The sequence below is a fragment of the Nicotiana tomentosiformis genome, chromosome 6, assembly GCF_000390325.3.
Source record: "Nicotiana tomentosiformis chromosome 6, ASM39032v3, whole genome shotgun sequence".
NCBI classification, from domain to species: domain Eukaryota; kingdom Viridiplantae; phylum Streptophyta; class Magnoliopsida; order Solanales; family Solanaceae; genus Nicotiana; species Nicotiana tomentosiformis.
The window spans coordinates 131,723,333-131,743,404 of record NC_090817.1 but is presented as its reverse complement, the minus strand read 5'-3'; the positions used below and the strand labels follow the sequence as shown (position 1 = coordinate 131,743,404).

At 37.4% G+C, this 20,072-nt stretch overlaps 2 protein-coding genes across 2 annotated transcripts; one reads left to right on the top strand and one right to left on the bottom strand.

The window, feature by feature from the left end:
• Positions 1-7,319: 7,319 nt before the first annotated feature.
• Positions 7,320-9,965, top strand: LOC138894781 (uncharacterized). The gene is made up of 2 exons (XM_070179507.1): positions 7,320-7,780; positions 9,950-9,965. The coding sequence occupies exons 1-2, from the start codon at positions 7,320-7,322 to the stop codon at positions 9,963-9,965; spliced, it is 477 nt and encodes a 158-aa protein (XP_070035608.1).
• Positions 9,966-13,223: 3,258 nt separating this feature from the next.
• On the bottom strand, positions 13,224-15,379 carry LOC104108737 (V-type proton ATPase subunit c''1). The gene is made up of 4 exons (XM_009617847.4): positions 15,144-15,379; positions 14,965-15,042; positions 13,788-13,958; positions 13,224-13,672 (listed from the first exon to the last, which is right to left on the bottom strand). The coding sequence occupies exons 1-4, from the start codon at positions 15,254-15,256 to the stop codon at positions 13,501-13,503; spliced, it is 534 nt and encodes a 177-aa protein (XP_009616142.1). The 5' UTR covers positions 15,257-15,379; the 3' UTR covers positions 13,224-13,500.
• Between the last annotated feature and the right edge of the window lie 4,693 nt (positions 15,380-20,072).

Below are 20,072 nucleotides of genomic sequence, written 5' to 3'. Positions count from 1 at the left end.
TTGAGCAAATGCAAAGACTAAAGACTTGCATAGATATTCAAACAAAAATAAGACTCAAATGATACTTGAGCAAAAATATGTCTTTATTTACAAGAACGTACCAAAACGGTAAAAGTTCATAATGGGAAAAAGAAAATAAAAGTTAAAATGCAACACCTCCGGAACCAGGAGGAAGAGAAGTGTATGCATTCCCGGGAGAAGTAGGTGGGTCCACCGATGGCTTGACGTTTTCTCCATTTTGATCTTCAGCATCGTCACATTCCGATCCCTCTTCAGTTTCCGAAAACTCTGAACCGGAACCAGAAAAACCAAGGGCATCAGACTGTGCCAGGAGTCCATTTTTAGTAGCTAACTCAAGCTCTCGAGCCTTAGCAATTTCGACATCTAAGTCGATGATACCATCTTTGGCCTCCTCCAAGGTTTTTCTCCTCATGTTGTACATGGCATAAAATTTTTCAACGATGAGGGAAGTCGCTCGGCGCTTAAGTTCTTCTTTGAGTTGGGTAACCTCAACAGAAAGGTTTTCCTGGGTGGACCTAGTAGATTTAAGGCTGACGTCAAGGTTGCGGACAATTGAACTAAAGAGCCTATTATGCTCGATAGTTCTCTTATACTTCTCTTCTAGCTAGGCGTGTTTCGCCCCCATAGTAAAAAGCTCTTCAAGTTTGGAGTTTAGGGTTGCTTCTAAGTTAGTCACATTTTCGGCAGTAGCAGCCTCGCGCTCGGTTGCAGCAAGAACGACATCCTGGACTTCAGCCTATTTGGCCTTAATTTCATCAAAACTAACCCTCAGCGGGCCAATTTCTTGGCTAAGAGTTACTACTTCTTGCTCGCTTTGCTGCAAACGAGCCTCCAAAACAACGGCCTAAGTAGCTTTGTTTTCCAGTTCCAAGAGGCGGAGAATAGTTTGGTCTCGTTCCACCAAAAGATGATTCTGTTCAGAAGTAAATTCTTCCTTCTCACGAATCAACCTTTGAAGGCCCTCAAAAGCAAGAAAGTTAACCTACAAAACAAGAAGAAATAAAACTTAGAATACATTCATACAAAAGTAGAAGAAGTAGTGAAGGAAGAAAAGAACGTACCGCTGCGGCATTATACATGGCATTGTTCAACAAGAACTCTCCCGAGAGTGCCTGAATCTTTTTCCAACCTTTTTCTAAAGCCAAAGGTTTCAGATAATTAGCAAGCTCCACCGGCTGGGATAGCAAGTTGCATATGGTAGAGACCGAAAGAGTAATATTCCTCCTCCTTTGTGGATCTTCAGAAGGGGTGGCATAATTTTGCCCCAAATTCCCATAAACTGGGGACTGTGGAAGAGAAACACCTTCTTTATGTTCAGATGCGGCCGATGGAGGTGATGTAGCAACTGTTGGTGAAAGAGTGGATGAAGATAGAAGTGATGTAGCAATTGCTGGTGTTGGTGAAGGTGGAGATGAAGTTGATGGAGTCGAAGAATGAGAAGCAGCTGCATCAAGTGCAGTGCTAGTTATTAGATGCTCGCCAACCAAAGACGGCAAGAAACCGGTACTCAGCCCCGCAACACCGATTACAACAATTGGCGCCCGAAAATGGGAGTTGGCATTTTCTACCAAATCAGATTCACCCTAAAGTGCCAATACATCATCTTCGGTTGGTGTAACTATCTCAACAGATCGAGCATCCTATTGAGATGATGAGGATCGTCACTTTCTATGTAGAGAATATTTTTCATCAACATCTTCATCATTATCATCAATCACCACGGTGTTTATGGCCGGCCCGGAAAGAGGACCAGTCATCATCGCCACCAGAGATGACTCGGGGGCATCAGTCCTTGCCCTCTTATTCTTTTCCCAGGTCGTAGAGGAACGTCTTCTCTTTAGTTGTTTATCCTCCGGCTGGGGACTCTATATGGAAGTGTTTGCACCTGAAACATGCCCGGAGATACCTGTTCGAGTAAGTGCTTCCTGAAGCAGCCTCGCTGCATCAGCATGATCAGCCAAAACGTCCTCCTCAGGGACAGCAACAGAGCCCGCAGGTAGACCTAATTTTGTGAACAAGTCAGAAGGGTTCAACCAAGTTCTCCATATATATATATATAAAAATGAAAGCAAGGTAAGTTAAAATTACCATGATTTTTGGCCTTTCACCCGTATTTAAGGGCCAGTTCTTTCCATAAACGAGTTTCGGGCGTCGTGACGTCCAAGATCTTCTGAACCCACCGGTCCAAACCTTCCACCACCGGTGGGATCCATCGAGTTGCTGGAACATGCGAAGGGTGAAGAGTTGATATGATCATAAAAGAATACCTAGTAAAAAGAAATACTAAACAAAGAGCTTACGAGTGCGGCTCCAAGCGGCCGGAAAGGATGAAGCCGTTGTCGGAATGATATCGTTGGTGGCGACTGCAACGAACCATTCCATCCACCCATGGTCGTTGTTATCATCCATGCTAGACAGCAAAGCATGGTGGCCACACTTGCAGAGGTTAATCATTCCCCCGAGGAAGATTTTGGGAGAATAGAGATTCATCATATGAGCTAAGGTTAGCTCCTCTCCGGTTTCCTGGCACAAGCGTCGAAGACAGGCGAACGTTTTGTGTTTGAAGAGAATTAGAGAAAGGATGGAAAAAAAGATATAAATCAGAAGCTCGGGAAATTATGAAACACAAAGGAAAAGAATATTGCGGATAAGTAAAATTTTGGCGGCTGAATTCATGGCCACGATTATCTCGATAATCGGCAAAAGCTGTGCCGAATCATGGGATAACACGCGTTCGGGGTATTAAATACAGAGAGACGTGCGCCTAATCAACTGTCAGGAACCTTCAGAGGGAGTAATAGTAATTCCCGCCAAAAAAGTATTTCTACCAACTTTCCGGTAACATAAAGTTATGGCAGTGGAAAGCAGGGGGACTATCTGTATATGGTGAAATATGATATGACACGTGGTTGTCTAAATGGAGGATACGTGGAACCCAAGACGGGGATGGTCGAAGACCGAACGCAGTCATTCCGCTTGTCACCAGAAAGGATAACGTTCATAAAGGTGTGTTAAATGCTCTACGCCCGGTAGCATTTAATAGGGAATATTCTGCAGCATTAGGAGCGACGGTCTGTTATAGAGAATTTAACATTTATGTTCACCGTTACGTCTTCATCAATGACCCTCATAATTGACACTAAAGAAGGACACGATCCTAGGACCTCCTTCCCTAGACATAACTATAAATAGTGATCTCAGTTATCATTGTAAAGGATGCGAATTTTCTGGCTAAACTTATATTACATTCTATACAAAGCTGGATACAATTTTACTTTCTTGCTTTTTGATCTCATCATTGCTGTGCCCGGAAACCTTGTTCCCGGAACTGTTATCTCTATTGTTTCATCTACATTTCAAAGCTAAGTATTGTACATTTCTTCAATTATTATATTATTTTAGGATCAAATTAGTTCACTTGTCTAGAAATTACGTATAAATTCAACTGTATCATTTTACGGGTAAATATCATCATCATGCTAAAATAATATACGGTTGGTGGTGAATAATAATAATAATAATAGTAATAATAACGTAATACTATGATACATGCATTATGTGGGAAGTATAAGTTTTTTCCACCCATCTGTTCCTCTCCTGATGCCACTTGTAAGCAGCCTGTTTCATGCGGTGTTTATTTAATTTCACTTAAAATAACAATAGCGCATTTGACCAGATAGTTATGACGAAAGGTTATGTTCATTTTTAAGCGATAATGGTCACATAACAGAAAAAAAGCATCCGAAATGATCACTTTTCTTTCAGTAATGCAGTAATTTTTTCCCGCAAAATTTAAAAGTAAATTTTTTACTTTTACCCTCTATAGAAGGAAAAAGTGGAATAAATGCTGTAATAATTGAAGGAAAAGTGGAATAAATGCTGTAATACCCTTTTAAGTGAGGCAATTTCAAATACCTATACAGTTGTAGTACAACATCTGATGGCATTCCACATGTTGGTGATAGCTACATATTTCGTTTTTAATACATACACAGTGGGAAGTGGACATTGCAAACATATACGAATTCGATCCAAAATTAAAATTTTTTAGATTTAATTTTTAAGATTTTTATCATTAAATCTATTATATTTTAAAGTTATAGGTTCATATTTACTACTTTTGTAATTTTAATGAATTTTTACATATAAATTTTTGCTTCGCATCAAAAGTTATGGGTTCAATTGAACATCCTCTAATGCACTAAATCTCTTGGGAGTCTGATTTTCCCAGGTTAGATTGTAAATGACATTGCTTTACACTTGGACATATAATGTTCCTAATGAAATAGTAATTAATTATTTTGATGGAAAGAAAAATTCAGGGAGAAAAGCAAGCATGGATGTGTGTGTGAATTCACTATTTTCGACTCGAGTTTTTTAAAATTCATTGTCAAACAATTTTATATTAAATTCTTATTAATAGTCACTTAAAATCCTAGATTCATCACTAATTAAATCAATACACATCCGGCCTCCATTATTCTCCCAAAAAAAAAAAAAAAAAAATTGTGTCAATATAACACTCATCATCTCTACTATTTTGTTCAAAGTATTTAACCGTTAAGAAGAATTGGAAGTCGAGGGAAACGAACTCAAATCTTAGGCCTCATTTGTTTGCACTTAATTTTTAAAAAAAGATAAATTTTATATATTCAGATATTAAAAAAATAAATAGTTTTAATCATTTAATATTTAGATCTTAAGCTTGGAAAAGCTTAAGCTCTAACGTCTCTCTCTGATCTCTCTAACGTACCATTCACCGGACCTCCGGCGACCACCAGACCAGGTAAGACCCCCACCCCACCCCTGTCTTCTTTTCCTCTCTCTCTCTCTCTCTCCTGCTTTCTTCTTCTTTTCCGTTACTCCCCTCCCCCCTTTTTGCTTTTCAGATCTGCCCCTTTTTTATATTTCCTTTTCTTCTTCTCCTTTCTTTCTCTCCTCTACACCTCGTCTCTTCCACCCTCGTCCCCCTATTTTCTGGCTTTTCGCACTAATCTAGCCTTGCGGCGGTGGCGGCTGAGATAATTTTTCGGCGAGTCTCAGGCGAAGCGGGCGGGAACTTCCAAAACATAGCTGTTGTGGACAACACATTTCTCGGCACTCGTTGTGACTTCAGGTTCTATTGCTCTTGCTTCAAATTTACTATTCTACTCGCGGGAGTTGGTAGCTCCCGTTTTTCAGTTTTCCTTTGTTGTGTGAGTTAAATTGCTGTCATCTTACTTCGTATTAGTTTATTCACCGTATTAGTGTGCCTGTTGTTGCAACTTGTCTTTTTCTGATTTGGTCTGTTGCCTTGTGTGTGATAGTGATTCCCCTTACTCTGCCGTAGGTATAGTGGCTGTCCTCGGGGGGAACGGGGGTTGGGGCGGGAGGCAAGGTAGGTAAAGGGAACAAGGGAGTTTGTAGGTTGAGAATTGGGTCATGGAACGTAGGTACATTGACGGGTAAATCTATAGAGTTGGCGAAGATCCTCCAGAAGAGGAGGGTCAATATAGCGTGTGTCCAGGAAACAAGGTGGGTAGGGTCAAGGGCGAGGGGTGCAGACGGGTATAAACTTTGGTACCTAGGAGTCCAGAAAGGTAAGAATGGAGTGGGCATCTTGGTGGATAGGGAACTTAGAGAGTCTGTGGTTAAGGCTAGACGAGTGAATGATAGATTTATGATTATTAAGTTGGTGGTTGGAGAGTGCACCCTAAATGTCGTTAGCGCCTATGCGCCGTATGTGGGCCTAGATGAGGAGGTTAAACGGCGCTTCTGGGAAGGGTTAGATAAGATTGTGCACCAGGTTCCTCCTGCTGAGAAGTTATTCATAGGAGGGGATTTCAATGGGCATATTGGGTCGACCACAGGTGGTTATGGCGAGGTGCACGGAGGCTTTGGTTTTAGGGAGAGGAATGGAGGAGGTAGATCGTTGTTGGACTTCGCTAAGGCTTTTGGGTTGGGATTGTGAACTCTAGCTTTCGGAAGAGGGAGGGGTATTTGGTTACTTTTCAAAATGTGGTGGCGAAGACTCATATTGACTATCTCCTCCTCAGGAGGTGTGACAGAGGGTTGTGCAAGGATTGCAAGGTGATTCCGGGAGAGATACTCGCGACGCAGCATAGGCTCTTGGTGATGGACGTTGGTATTATGTTAAAGAGGAGGAAAAGGTCTACTCGAGGAAGACCTAGAATCAGGTGGGGAGCTTTAACTAAGGATAAAGCCCAAGTGTTGGAGGGGCGGTTGTCGGCTATGGGAGCTTGGAGGAGCAGTGGTGACGCGAGCACTATGTGGTCAGCGATAACAGACTGTATTAGGAAGGCTGCGAGAGATATGTTAGGGGTCTCGACGGGCATCTCTGGTAGGCACAAAGGAGACTGGAAAGTGGAAGCAAAGAAGGAGGCGTACCTAAAGTTAGTGGGGAGCATAGGTGAGGAGGAGAGGCGACCGTGCATGGAGAGGTATAAGGCAACTAGGAAGGAGGCTAAGCTGGCGGTCATGGAGGCTAAGACTGAGGCTTATAGTTGTATGTACGAGGAATTGGGGAAAAAGGTGGGGAGAAGAAGTTATTCCGGCTGGCCAAGTTGAGAGAGAGGAAGGCTCGGGATTTGGACAAAGTGAGATGCATCAAGGAAGAAGATGGTTGAGTATTGATGGAAGATGCTCAGATTAAGAGGAGATGACAGACTTACTTTCATAAACTTCTGAATGAAGAAGGGGATCGGGATATTATGCTAGGCGAATTGGAGCATTCCGTAAGTCAATGTGACTTTGGGTACTGCAGGCGTATCGAGGTTGAGGAGGTCATGGGAGCTATGCGTAACATGAGTAGGGTCAGAGCGACCGGGCCAGACGAGATTCCGGTGGAATTTTGGAAGTGTGTGGGGAGAGCAGGTTTAGAGTGGTTGACTAGGTTGTTCAATGTTATTTTTAAGGCGAAGAGGATGCCGGATGAGTGGAGGTGGAGTACGGTGGTTCCATTGTATAAGAACAAAGGTGATATCCAGAGTTGTAACAATTATAGGGGTATCAAATTACTGAGTCATACCATGAAAGTGTGGGAGAGGGTAGTTGAAGCGAGGGTAAGGATGATAGTGTCTGTATCCGATAACCAGTTCGGGTTCATGCCGGGTCGTTCGACTACAGAAGCTATACACCTTGTTAGAAGGTTGGTGGAACTGTACAGAGAGAGGAAGAAGGATCTGCACATGGTGCTTGTTGACCTAGAGAAAGCGTATGACAAGGTTCCTAGAGAAGTTCTCTGGAGATGCCTGGAGGCAAAAGGTGTGTCGGTTCCCTACATTATAGCGATTAAGGACATGTATGATGGGGCTAAGACTTGGGTTAGGATAGTAGGAGGCGACTCCGAGTATTTTTTGGTTGTAATGGGGTTACGCCAAGGTTCTGCGCTCAGTTCGTTCTTATTCGCCCTGATGATGGGCGTGTTAACACACCATATTCAAGGGGATGTGTTATGGTGCATGCTATTCACCGATGACATAGTTCTGATTGATGAGTCGCAATCCGATTTTAACGAGAGGTTGGAGGTTTTGAGACATGCTCTTGAGTCTAAGGATTTCAAGATGAGCAAGACGAAGATGGAATACCTGGAATGTAAGTTCAGCACTGAGCCAGGGGAAGTGGGCGTAGATGTGAGGCTTGATTCACAGGTCATCCCGAGTAGAGGCAGCTTCAAGTACCATAGTTCGGTTATCCAAGGGGGAGGGGAGATCGATGAGGATGTCACATACCGTATTGGGGTAGGATGGATTAAGTGGAGGTTAGCATTTGGAGTCCTGTGTGACAAGAGAGTGCCACCGATACTCAAAGGTAAGTTCTATAAAGCGGTAGTTAGACCGGCCATGATGTATGGGACTGAGTGTTGGCCCGTTAAGGACTCACATATCCAGAAGATGAAAGTAGCAAAAATGAGGATGTTACGATGGATGTGCGGGCATACTAGGATAGATAAGATTAGAAATGATGATATTCGGGAGAAGGTGCATATGGCTCCCATTGATGACAAGATGCGGGAAGCGAGGCTTAGATGTTTCAGACATGTTTAGAGGAGAAGCCCAGATGCTCTGGTACGGAGGTGTGAGCGGGTGGTTATGGAGGGCACAAGAAGAGGTAGAGGGCGGCCTAAGAAGTATTGGGGAGAGGTGATCAGGCAGGATATGGCGAGACTCTAGATTTTCGAGGACATGACACTTGATAGGAAGATGAGGATGTCGAGTATTAGGGTTGTAGGTTATGAGGTAGTTGAGTCGTGCCTTACTTCGTACCATTGTGGGACTAGCCATGTAGGGTTTTTGTCTAAGATAGCTAGTGGCAATGTTGTGTCTTACTATTTCGCTTTTCAGTGCATGTCTTATTTACTAGCTATCGCTTTTGCTTTGCATCTTTCTTCTAGATTTCATGGTGTTCCTATTTTTCTTATGATTGTTGTGGCGATACTAATATTTTCTCTCTTTGCTTTGCATCTTTTTTCTGGATTTCATGGTGTTCCTATTTTTCCTATGATTGATGTTGTGATACTAATATTGTCTCCTTTTTGTCCTTTTATCTTTTTATTTTTTTGAGCTGAGGGTCTTTCAGAAATAGTCTCTCTACTCCTTCGGGGTAGGGGTAAGGTCTGCGTATACATTACCCTCCCCAGACCTCATTAATGAGATTTTACTGGGTTGTTATTGTTGTTGTATATAAAATATCTTAATATTCAGATGTGTATTCATATATAAATATCTTAATCTTAATACACATCTTCATATTTAGATATATATTCAGATTCAGACGTCTTAGTCTTAAAAAAATAAATGGGGCATAACTGACCTATAGGGCCTAAATACAACTAGGACTTTATCTTTTCGACGGGGGGTTGGGGTTGCATTTGATCCATGTTGCTAGGTCCCCTTGCTCTTTTAATTTTTTAATTTGATCAATGCATGCCTCAACTATTTCGTCAAATATTTATTACCTTTTACCAACATAAGTATCAATAATTTTACCTCTCAAAATTTACGCAATTAGAAAGAAATTCACCTAATAATTTTACTTTTACTGAAATTTAAATCTTGATCTTCAAAATTTGCATTAGTAGGTTCCCTAAATCCAGTCTTCCAACTTCTTGAAAATCATAAGGAAAACAATATGCTTTAATGTTGAATTATCTGGCTAACTTGGACTACAATACTAGTTAGAGGAATGGTTGGATGAGCTTAGGATTAATTATCAGTTCACAAGCAATAATGAATTTGCTAAATTCTGGAACGCATCTAGCATTTCTTTATTGACTTTTAAGGTCCTTAAATATATATTCACTCTGTTTCATTTTTGCGACAAAGTTTGTCTAAACTGAAAGTATACAACAACAACTCAGTATAATTTCATTAGTGGGGTCTGAGGAGGATAATTTGTACGCAGACCTTATCCCTACCCTGGGTAGAGAGGCTGTTTCCGATAGACCCTCGGCTCCCTCCCTCCAAGAACTCCCCACCTTGCTCTTGGGATGACTCGAACTCACAACCTCTTGGTTGGAAATGGAGGGTACTCACCACTAGAGCAACCCGCCCTAAACTGAAAGTATAAGATGCTAATATGACTCGAAAGAGAATGTATTAAATTAATAGTTGAAAAGCTACATAAATAAATAATACACCACATTAAAGTGTAAGGCTTACATAGTTTAATGATTTTTAGTTCTTGAAAATTACGAAAATTATATAGAAATCGAATATTGTCAAACATTTTGGAACGAAAATGGAGACAACGTCACACAATTTGGAACAAAGGGAGAACAATTAAATTAGAATCTTAATTAGAAATTATAGGTTAGCTTGGATTACAATGCTAACTAGATTTGTGGATTCAATAAGCTTAGAATCTCTAATTCATAGTCCTATTGAAATTGCTCTTTTCATTGCACATTGAATGCTGTGGTTCTTTTCAGTTTTCACAATATCTAGACAGAAGAAATTCCGCACACTATCCAATTTCATGTGAAAGTTTACTGCCACCAACCATGTGATAAAGAAACTCCACAACTCACACTCTTTTTGGCTAATTTGGAATTTTTCTCGAGGGAGTTGACTTACAAGTGATTTTAATATTCTTAAGTCTGATTCTCTGTTGTTTGCCCGCTTGTCATATAGCGTAGTGTCCAGTTCCTTTCATCAGCTGCAAGTTTGTTTATAAACACGAATCTTGCCATCTGGACAGGTCCTTGCTTTCTCTCAATAAGTTGATTTTCCCCCCTTTTAACTGTTGGCTTTCTTTGTAGTAATAAAAATTTAAAATATTCATTTCGAGCAATCCGACAACTAAGCAATATAATAAGTAGACCTAGTCATCAAGGTTTTTGAGAATGTAATTCGAGGTTGTGACTATTGTGTAGGTTTGGGGTACGGTCAGTCGGGAGGATCGCCCTCCGATTCGAAGTTTTTTTTCCGAAAGTTTCAACCTTGTTGATTATGACAACAATCACGAGTATAAACAGACTCGTGACTCTGACAGGACAGTACACTCTGCTCTCTCGCGACCCCTACTCTAATCAAAAGACTAAAGGCCCTTAATGAAGATAGGTCGCCAAACTATGACCGAGAGTTTCGCCTTTATTTTCCTAAGCCGAGAGTCTATTAAAAATAACTTCTCTATCTTCACAAGATATGGTAAGGTCTGCATATACAATATTTTTTGCAGACCCCACTTATCGGATTATAGTGAGTTTGTTATGGTTGTTGTTGAAGCAATCAAAGCTGTGTTTGTAAAAAGAAGATCTTCAAGTAAGAACAATGACTCCTACCTACCACGCATTACACTTCTTTTCATAATTTTTATTGTCTCGAAGAGAAAAAAAAGTGGAGTAATAGGAAAGAAGATTATTAAAGCCATGGAGTAAAAGTAAACGAACATCTTACAAATGTGCTTTACCTGGAAAGAATATCCTTTTTATTATTAACTTTCCTAATTCCTAAACTTTCTACTACTACATTTAATTAGCTCTGTCCTCTTGAAATGATAATCCTTCTTTCTGAGGTGTTGAACATGCGGTTTATGGTATATGTAGGATACAAAGGTGGAACCTTTTATTTTACATGCCTCGTTCATTGTATTATACGTGGGTAGGTCATGAGTTCGAGTCATGGAATCAATCGTTAATAATTGCATTAGGGTTGGTTGTCTACATTACACTTTTAAAGTGCAGCCCTTTCTCGAATTTTGCATGAATGCGGAATATTTTGTGCACCAGACTGTCCTTTATTTGTTATTGTTAGTTTGTGGATGTACATGCTGTACTAATAGTTTATTATTAAAACATTTGCACCATTGCTTTAAGAAAGGAGTTTTTAAGCATGCTGCAGAACATATAGTTCTTGTTCAAAAGACCTTTGTTTTTCTCAAACATGAGAGAGACTCCAACTCTATTGTTGGGAATCAAAATTTGGATACCCCCTATCTCATTGGTCATGGACTAAAAGCAACTTAGTGCCTCTTCTAAAATTATCGCTCTACAAAAATTACTATTAGCCCGCGGTTGAAACTATTTACTTTCTGTAACAAAAAAATACATAAAATTTATATATTTGTTTATATATAACATACAAAAATATATATATACAAAAAAATATACAATCTTTTTGCTATTATTTTGAGAGCGACTTTCATGTAGACGTGTAGAATAAACTAGGTAATGCTAAATTAATGAGTTCAATTTGTATCTAATGTCAAAGAACCAATAGAAAGGTCCCCTAGCTGTTGATTGTATAATGTACAACTGCTGGCAAACACCAGACAAACATTCATACTAATAATATGTAGAACTGGCTAGGCAAATTAAAGTTTTTCTTGTAGACTTTGTAGTTCGCAATGTGTTTTTAAAGACCCCCTGTTGTTTGTCTGGACATTTTTTTTTAAAATTAAACTTTTTCAATAAAGATTTTTTGGAGATGTTTTCCATTGAAACGATCTTATTTCACTTACAAAACATGCACAAAGTTTCTAAAAAGTAAAACGCATTTCCTTTTGTTATTCAAAAAACTTTTTTTAAAAATGCTTGGTGTTTTTGTCCTTGATGTTGCAGCATATCATAACTTTACTTTGTAGTATGAAGGTACACTAATTCACGTGCCTACTGCAACTGCAACAATTGTCATCAAAGCCGTATAACAAAATGGTGAGGATGGCAAAAATCCTGAGAAGCTAAAAACAATTGCAATAATCCAAGATGATACACTGGAAAAAAAGGGTTGGAACCACGAGAAAGATTTCCAGGCAGTGCAAATATGTCCAGAAGCGTGTGAAATGTTCAGTACAAGTTTTTGCTAACTTTTAAGGCAACAAATTTGACACTGCAAATTGTAAAACGAGTTGTCTTTTCAGTTTGAAGATCGATAAAATGAACAGAAGCTACAGCTTGAACAGAGCTTTTGCTTCGACTTAAGTTTTAGCCCATGCTTTCATTTCGTGGGTGTCTCAACTGAAACAGCAGTGAAATAGTAACACTTTTCTGAACAGGACGATACTCAAATTTGAAACTCAAGACTGAACCACTCATTCATCCCTCCACACTCCACACAATTACCTTATTTGAGTCGGATGGTATAAAGTAAGAATCTGGCCTTTAGCTGGGGCCATGACAAATATAACACGGTGCTATGGGATCTTTGAGATTGGCAGATTAATCAGCCTCTGCATATTATTCACTTATTCAACAACTCTTCCACGGCAATGATTTCTTCGCAGTTATCTATTTGAATGAGATGATTCCTCTTTTTTTTTTTTTTTGATTTCCAATCCAGTGTCTGTTACCCACCTTGGGCCCGACTAATCTGGATTCGCACTACGAAAAACCATTGAATGGGCTGATTCTATGACAATTAATCCAAAGTAATAGTGCTTAGTGCTTACTGCAGCTCCTAGTTTGCTCCTTAATAAATATATCATAGTACCTAACTTTTCTTTCACTCTATCTCCCGTTGCCCAATTCAGTGGGAGTATGGAGGAACAAGGAACTATCCTCGCCATGAAATAAGAAACAAGTCTCATTTGCACAAACACATGGTACTGGCAGCTTGACCGTTCCTACATCAGCCGCGAATAAACAAATCCTGTATGATTTAGCCTTATTTGGCCGCCTAAAAAGCTATGCTACAGGATCAATCTATTTACCAATGAATAGTGAAATGCTAAGGATGTGGTCATCCAATATAAATTGAAGAACAGAGTAGAAGAACTAGCACTCAATAACTTTATTAATAGAAATTACATCAATGAACGGACTAACCAATGTACTTGACACAGTAATTGCACAACAAAATGCACTGATAAAAGACCAAATGAAGAACGGGGAAAAATGAAGACTTGTGCAGACGTATATGATACAGAATACAGTATAATTTAAACATTAATAACAAGCACAAAATGTGAAGACTTACGCAGACTTGGATCGTCAAGATTTATGTGTTTGTCATAACATTAATAACAAGCACATAATATGAAGCCTTACGCACCCTTGGATGGCCAAGATGCTTGAGCTGACATAATAATTCCCACAATAACACCGAACAGCCCAAGTGCACTACCAAAAATCTCGATTACAAGGATCTTAACAAAAAGCGTGGAGTTCTGTGCATCGGATAAGGCACAGCTGCTTCCAATTATCCCAACACATAACCTTTGTAAAAGAAATAAAAGGAATAATGATAATTAAAGGGCAGAAAAACATTGCTTTAAATTTGACACCACGAAGTAGAATTCCATGTACGAGAAGAAAATTATTTCATACTCACCCACAGACAAGATTGGCAAAGCCCACAATGATCCCAGAAGCAAAAATTGCATAGCCAGCTCTAAGAGACTCTGGTGCATAAATCTGTGAGGCAGGTACACTCTCGAGCTTTGTTTGAAGAATGATGGCCACAATAACACCATATATAGCAACTGCTTCACAAAAAATTACACTGACAAACAAATTTTTTTAGACATTGCACAAAATACAAATGACTGGGAACAAACTAAAGATAAGAATAATCAACAGTGACATTATACATATGTGGTAGATTATGAGCCATTGACTTCAACTTGCTTAGAGATATAGTAGACAAGCATATCAAGGGCGATAAATCATCCCACGACCCCAGAGCCATATACCTTTGCTCTCTCATCGAAGCATACTGTTTCAACATTATATGTATAACTTTAATAGATGCCTTATCAATGGCAGGACAAGATTTCAACACCAGTTTATGAAGAAGGCAGAGTGTATAATAGGATAGTTGACCAAATGAAGCTCAGATGTAGAACACCACTTTAACGAGTGTATGTCTTCTAAATAGGAAATTTAACAATCACATAGCAATGTTTAGTTTGTCAAGCTCATGTATCATCGGCTGACAGCACAAAGTGATCACTATCAGCAGAACAGAGTGATAATAATGAAAGACCAAACCGACTAACTAAGCTAACAGTTTATAACCGAATACCATCAAACTGAAAACATAACCTACAAATCTTATAAAGTTTCGAAAACAAACATACATAGAGCTAAGGCAAGTAACGAGTAAGGTAAAACAACACGTTCTCTGAAAGTTTCATGTCCATGGTCTGCCTAAGCTTGACTCAACTCTCATCTCGCACAAGCAACACATCTATGAAAAATTAGTCCGTTTTGAAGTTAAATATCAATCGATATTATAAACTTCCACACGCACGGACGGGGACACCGATTTAAACTACTCCTATTCTTTAAGAGGTTGTTTAGTCCACGAACTAGTAACACAGAATTATCATGCCCTAAAAATATGTTTTTTTAGCGATGAATTATTAAAAAAGGGATTGTTATGCAAAGATAGCAATACCAAAGTCAATAATTAGCTTCATCATAGTATTGCTAATACACATATTATATATAGCCCTTCTAAATTCGCGGTGCAGTAAAAAAAAAATCAAAAGGAGAAGTAAATTTACCTAATCAGATTTTTGGACGTAATCCGAGGAGCTTTGATGGCAGCACCAATCAAACTACTTCCAGTTATATATATTCCCCTAAAACATATAATAATTCCAACCAAAGAGGTAAATCATTAGATGAATAAAAAGTTAATCAAAACCCTAGCGAGCAATAAACGAGATAAATGAAGAGTTACCAAGCAGCACCAAGCACTGAAACGCCAATGGCAATGGCAATTCCGATGGCTGAGAAAGTGTAAGGAGAGATCTGTACCAAAGCTCGCGACCATGAGCTAGATGGACCCGCCATTGTTGATGGGATTGGTTTCCACACAAAACGATCCTGATCTCAAATTCAACTGACTCCGATTGATCAAAGGAGAGAGAAGGAGCCAAATTCCTGTTTGATTGGGTCACTTTAACTTCTTATTTGGGTCATTGAGCTTTGTGATCCAATACTATCTCGGATAATTATACTTTGGGCCGCTAGAGAGGTTACCCCTATTTCATTGATACAAGTCCAGCCCAGTAACAACTTTATTTTCTTTTTTTGTACCCAGAAAAATAGTAGCCAAAATATTTTATTTTCTTTTTTGGTTACCCCTTTTTATATTATAAAATATTTTATTTTATTATTTTATAGATATTTAAATTCCAAAATAATAACCAATAACTAATTATTAACTAAATAACTAATTATTAACTATTTATTTCATGTGGCTTTTTTCTAGGATGTCACTTAGCTTAAGGAGAGGGTTTTTTCCTCTCCTTTTAATAATATATAGATTTTTGTACGCTACTTTAATTTTATAGTATAATAGAAGATACATATTTTTTATTTTATATTTATTATATTATTCTCAATAATATTTTCTGAATATATAAACTTTTTATTTTAAAAAAAGAAAAACAAAAATTATTAAAAACAGAGAGAAATTTTGAATTGGCAGTTTTTTTATTTTTTGTTCTTTTAGTTTTTTATTTTAAAATAATTTAAAAATTCCAAATTGAAAGTGCTCTCCAATTTGAATGGAAGTTTTTTTAATTTTCATTTTTTATTATAAAATATTTTATTAATATTTAAATTCAAAAACAATAACTAATAACTAATTATTAAATACTTATGCCATGTACCTTTTTTCTAGGCTTCCACTTGGCTTAAAGAGAGGTTTTTTTCCTCTCCTTTTAATAATATATAGATATAGATATAAATTCTTGTATGCTACTTTCATTTTATAATATAATAGAAGATATTTATTATTTTATTTTATATTTTATTCTATTATTCTCAATAATAATTTCTGAATAAATAAATATTTTATTTTTAAAAACAAAAACAAAATTATTAAAAATAAAGAAATTTTAAATTGGCAGTTTTTTATTTTTTGTAATTTTAGTTTTTTATTTGAAAATAATTTTAAAACTCCAACTCAAAACTACTCTCCAATTTGAATGGGCAGTTTTTTTTAATTTTTATTTTTTATTATTAAATATTTTATTTTATTATTTTATAGATATTTAAATTCCAAAACAATAACCAATAACTAATTATTAACTAAATAACTAGTTATTAACTATTTATGTCATGTGACTTTTTTCTAGGCTGTCACTTAACTTAAGGAGATGGCTTTTTCCTCTCCTTTTAATAAGATATAGATTTTTGTATGCTGCTTTCATTTTATAGTATAATAGAAGATACATATTTTTTTATATTTATTTTATTATTCTCAATAATAATTTCTGAATATATAAAAAAATTTATTTTAAAAAAGAAAAACAAAAATTATTAAAAACACAGAGGAATTTTAAATTGGCCATTTTTTATTTTTTGTTATTTTAGTTTTTTATTTTAAAATAAAAACTCCAAATTGAAAGTGCTCTTCAATTTGAATGGAATGTGTTTTTAATTTTCATTTTTTATTATAAAATATTTTATTTTATTATTTTATAGATATTTAAATTCAAAAATAATAAGTAATAACTAATTTTTAACTAAATAACTAATTATTAACTACTTATGCCATATAGCTTTTTTCTAGGCTTGCACTTGGCTTAAAGAGAGGATTTTTTCCCTCTCCTTTTAATAATTTATAGATTATTATATTATCCAATATTTATTAGCATATTACTTTATTTAAAATTTTGTATGCTACTTTCATTTTATAATATAATAAAAGATACATATTTTTTATTTTATAATTTATTCTATTATTATCAATAATATTTTTTGAATAAATAAACTTTTTATTTTTAAAAAGAAAAACAAAAATTATTAAAAAACAAAGATATTTTAAATTGGCAGGTTTTTTTTTTTTTTTTTTGTAATTTTAGTGTTTGTATTTTAAAATAATTTAAAATCTCCAACTTGAAACTACTCTCCAATTTGAATGGACAACTTTTTAAAATTTTCGTTTTTTATTCTAAAATATTTTATTTTATTCTTTGATAGAAATTTTCATTTTTTATTATAAAATATTTTATTTTATTATTTTATAGATATTTAAATTCAAAAACAATAACCAATAACTAATTATTTAGTAAACAACTAATTATTAACTACTTATGCCATGTGGCTTTATTCTATGCTGCCACTTGGCTTACGGAAAGGGCTTTTTCCTCTCCTTTTAATAATATATATATATATATATATATATATATATATATATTCTTGTATGCTACTTGATGGTAGGCTATAATCTTGTGTTTTAGTCGTTTATTACATTCCAATTTACTACACTTTAATTGAGTTTGAGCATTAATTGCTAGTGTTTTGCACTAATTATGTATTTTTATGTATTATAGGAGTGATTCCGAGCTATGTAGATCTTATGGAACTAGTTCGAGCTAATTGGATCTTTGACGTCCGAGTAAAAGACCAAAGGAATAAGCCGGAATCGTGTACGGGGGTCGAGGATCTCTTCTGGACGTCAAAATTCAAGGAAGAATAATCTGCTGAAAAATGCACTGGTACGGCGCACTGGTACGGCGCACTGGGCAACGCACAGTGCGACACATCAGTGTAAAAATCTGTCAGAAAATAGCAAACTTCAAAGACTAGGTTTTTGGGGTCTGTCAGGAAAAAGCACTAATGCTACGCACAATGCGACACATGAAAAGCAATAAGTTTGCAAGTTTTCCTATTTCGGCTAGGAAATGGTGAGTTCGTTTGGGCATGACCCTACTTGGTATAAATACATGGAAAACGGTATTTTCTGGACTTTTGACACATCTACGGCCTAAGGAGGCTAGAGAGAAGGCGGAGAAGCCAAAGCACAACGAATTCATCATTCAATCCTCTCTCAAGACAAGAGTTTGGATCGTTTAATGCTTTTCTTTATATTTGTGATGAATTACTCCATATCTATGGAGTAGTTCTCTTTAGGGATTGTTGGATTTGGTGTTTTGATGATTGTTTGTGAATTTTTACTCTAGTTTTTATGTATTGAATTGTTTTGGGTGATTTAATTATTGCATCTATATTCACATGTTCATCTAATCGAGAGAGACAAAACTTGCAATGTTTTTGCATCATCTTGTTGGCTGAATTCATTGATTCTTCTTAGTAATCGAAAGAGGCTAGTTGAATTATTATTTAGACCTAGTTAGGAGAATAATCGAAAGAGGTTCTCCTAAAGACCAGTCCACTACGAATTCGTACATATCTTCACAGAGCATAAATTGGTTCATATTGTGAGGTTGAGACTTAATCGAGAGAGGAGTTTCTACTAAACGTTTGAACTAATGATTGAGTGAATTCGAGAGACTCACTTGAATATTAGAAGTGAATTAACGAGAGTTAAATCCTAGACAATTACCTTGCAGTTATCCAATTAACCCATATTTTCTCCCATTGATATCTTCTTTGCTTAATTTTTGTAACGACCCGGCCGGTCGTTTTGAGAACTTAAATCTCGTTCGGCGGCATAAGGCCCTGAGCAGCTTCATATTATGTGTATTGACTTGCGTGCGTGGTTGAATTCAGTTACCGGATGATTCAGAGTGATTTGGGACACTTAGTCCCTAAAACGGAGGCTTAAGTCTTAGAATTTTGACTGTAGCCAAAACTATGTGAAGACGACTCCGGAATGGAGTTCTGTCATTTCCATTAGCTCCGTTGGGTGATCTTGGACTTAGGAGCATGTCCGGACTGTAAATCCGAGGTCTGTAGCTAATTTAGGCTTGAAATGGCGAAAGTCGAATTTTTAGAGATTTGGACCGGAAGTAGACTTTTTGATATCGGGGTCGGAATGCGATTCCGAGAGTTGGAACCGCTCCGTTATGTTATTTGGGACTTGCCTGCAAAATTTTACGTTATTCCGGGTTGATTTGATAGGTTACGGCACGGGTTTTAGAAGTAGGATGTTTTGGAAGTTCATAAGTTCGATTCGTGGTGCGATTTATATTATTGGTGTTGTCTGATGTGATTTGAGACCTTGAACGATTCCGTGTTAGGTTATGGGACTTGTTGGTATGTTTAGACGGGGTCCCGGGGTGAGTTTTGGATGGGCTACGGGTCTTTTCCCCTTATTTTTGAACTGCTGTTATCTGTCATCTGGTTTCCTTCATCGCGTTCGCGTTCACGTAGTGTCATCTTGGAGGGTGAAATAATTCCTCTTCGCGTTCGCAGACACCCTCTCGCGTTCGCGAAGTTCTGTCACCCCCTTCTTCGCGTTCGCATTCCCTATCTCGCGTTCGCGAAGTGCAAACCAACCCCTGGGCACTGGTGATCATTTTCCTCTTCGCGTTCACGTGTCACTTACGCGTTCGCGTAGCTATTCCATTACACTCTTCGTGTTCGCGTACTACTTCACGCGTTCACGAAGGCAGTCGTTGGGCCATCATATTTTTCCTCTTCGCATTCGCGAACGTGTTGTCGCGTTCGCGAAGAACAACTCGGCAGCTTTGTTTCTCTTCTTCGCGAACGCGTCCCTTTCTCCGCGTTCGCAATGCACAAAACCCATGGGCAGAATATAAAGTCCTCTATTCCGAGGGTTTGCCATTTTCACCATTTTTGGAGTTCTAGAGCTCGATTTTGAGCGTTTCCTTGTGGGTTTTCATGCAAAACGATTGGGTAAGTATTCTTCACCCAGAATCTATTTATTTTCATGATTCCATCTTTATTTTTA

Excerpts from the sequence above, each read along its gene's own strand:
- LOC138894781 (XM_070179507.1), top strand. The coding sequence starts at position 7,320 with ATGTATGATGGGGCTAAGACTTGGGTTAGGATAGTAGGAGGCGACTCC.
- LOC104108737 (XM_009617847.4), bottom strand. The coding sequence starts at position 15,256 with ATGGCGGGTCCATCTAGCTCATGGTCGCGAGCTTTGGTACAGATCTCT. Across the intron at positions 15,043-15,143 it reads TCAGTGCTTGGTGCTGCTTG|GGGAATATATATAACTGGAA; the intron begins GTAACTCTTCAT and ends TATATGTTTTAG. Across the intron at positions 13,673-13,787 it reads TTTGCCAATCTTGTCTGTGG|GTTATGTGTTGGGATAATTG; the intron begins GTGAGTATGAAA and ends TCTTTTACAAAG.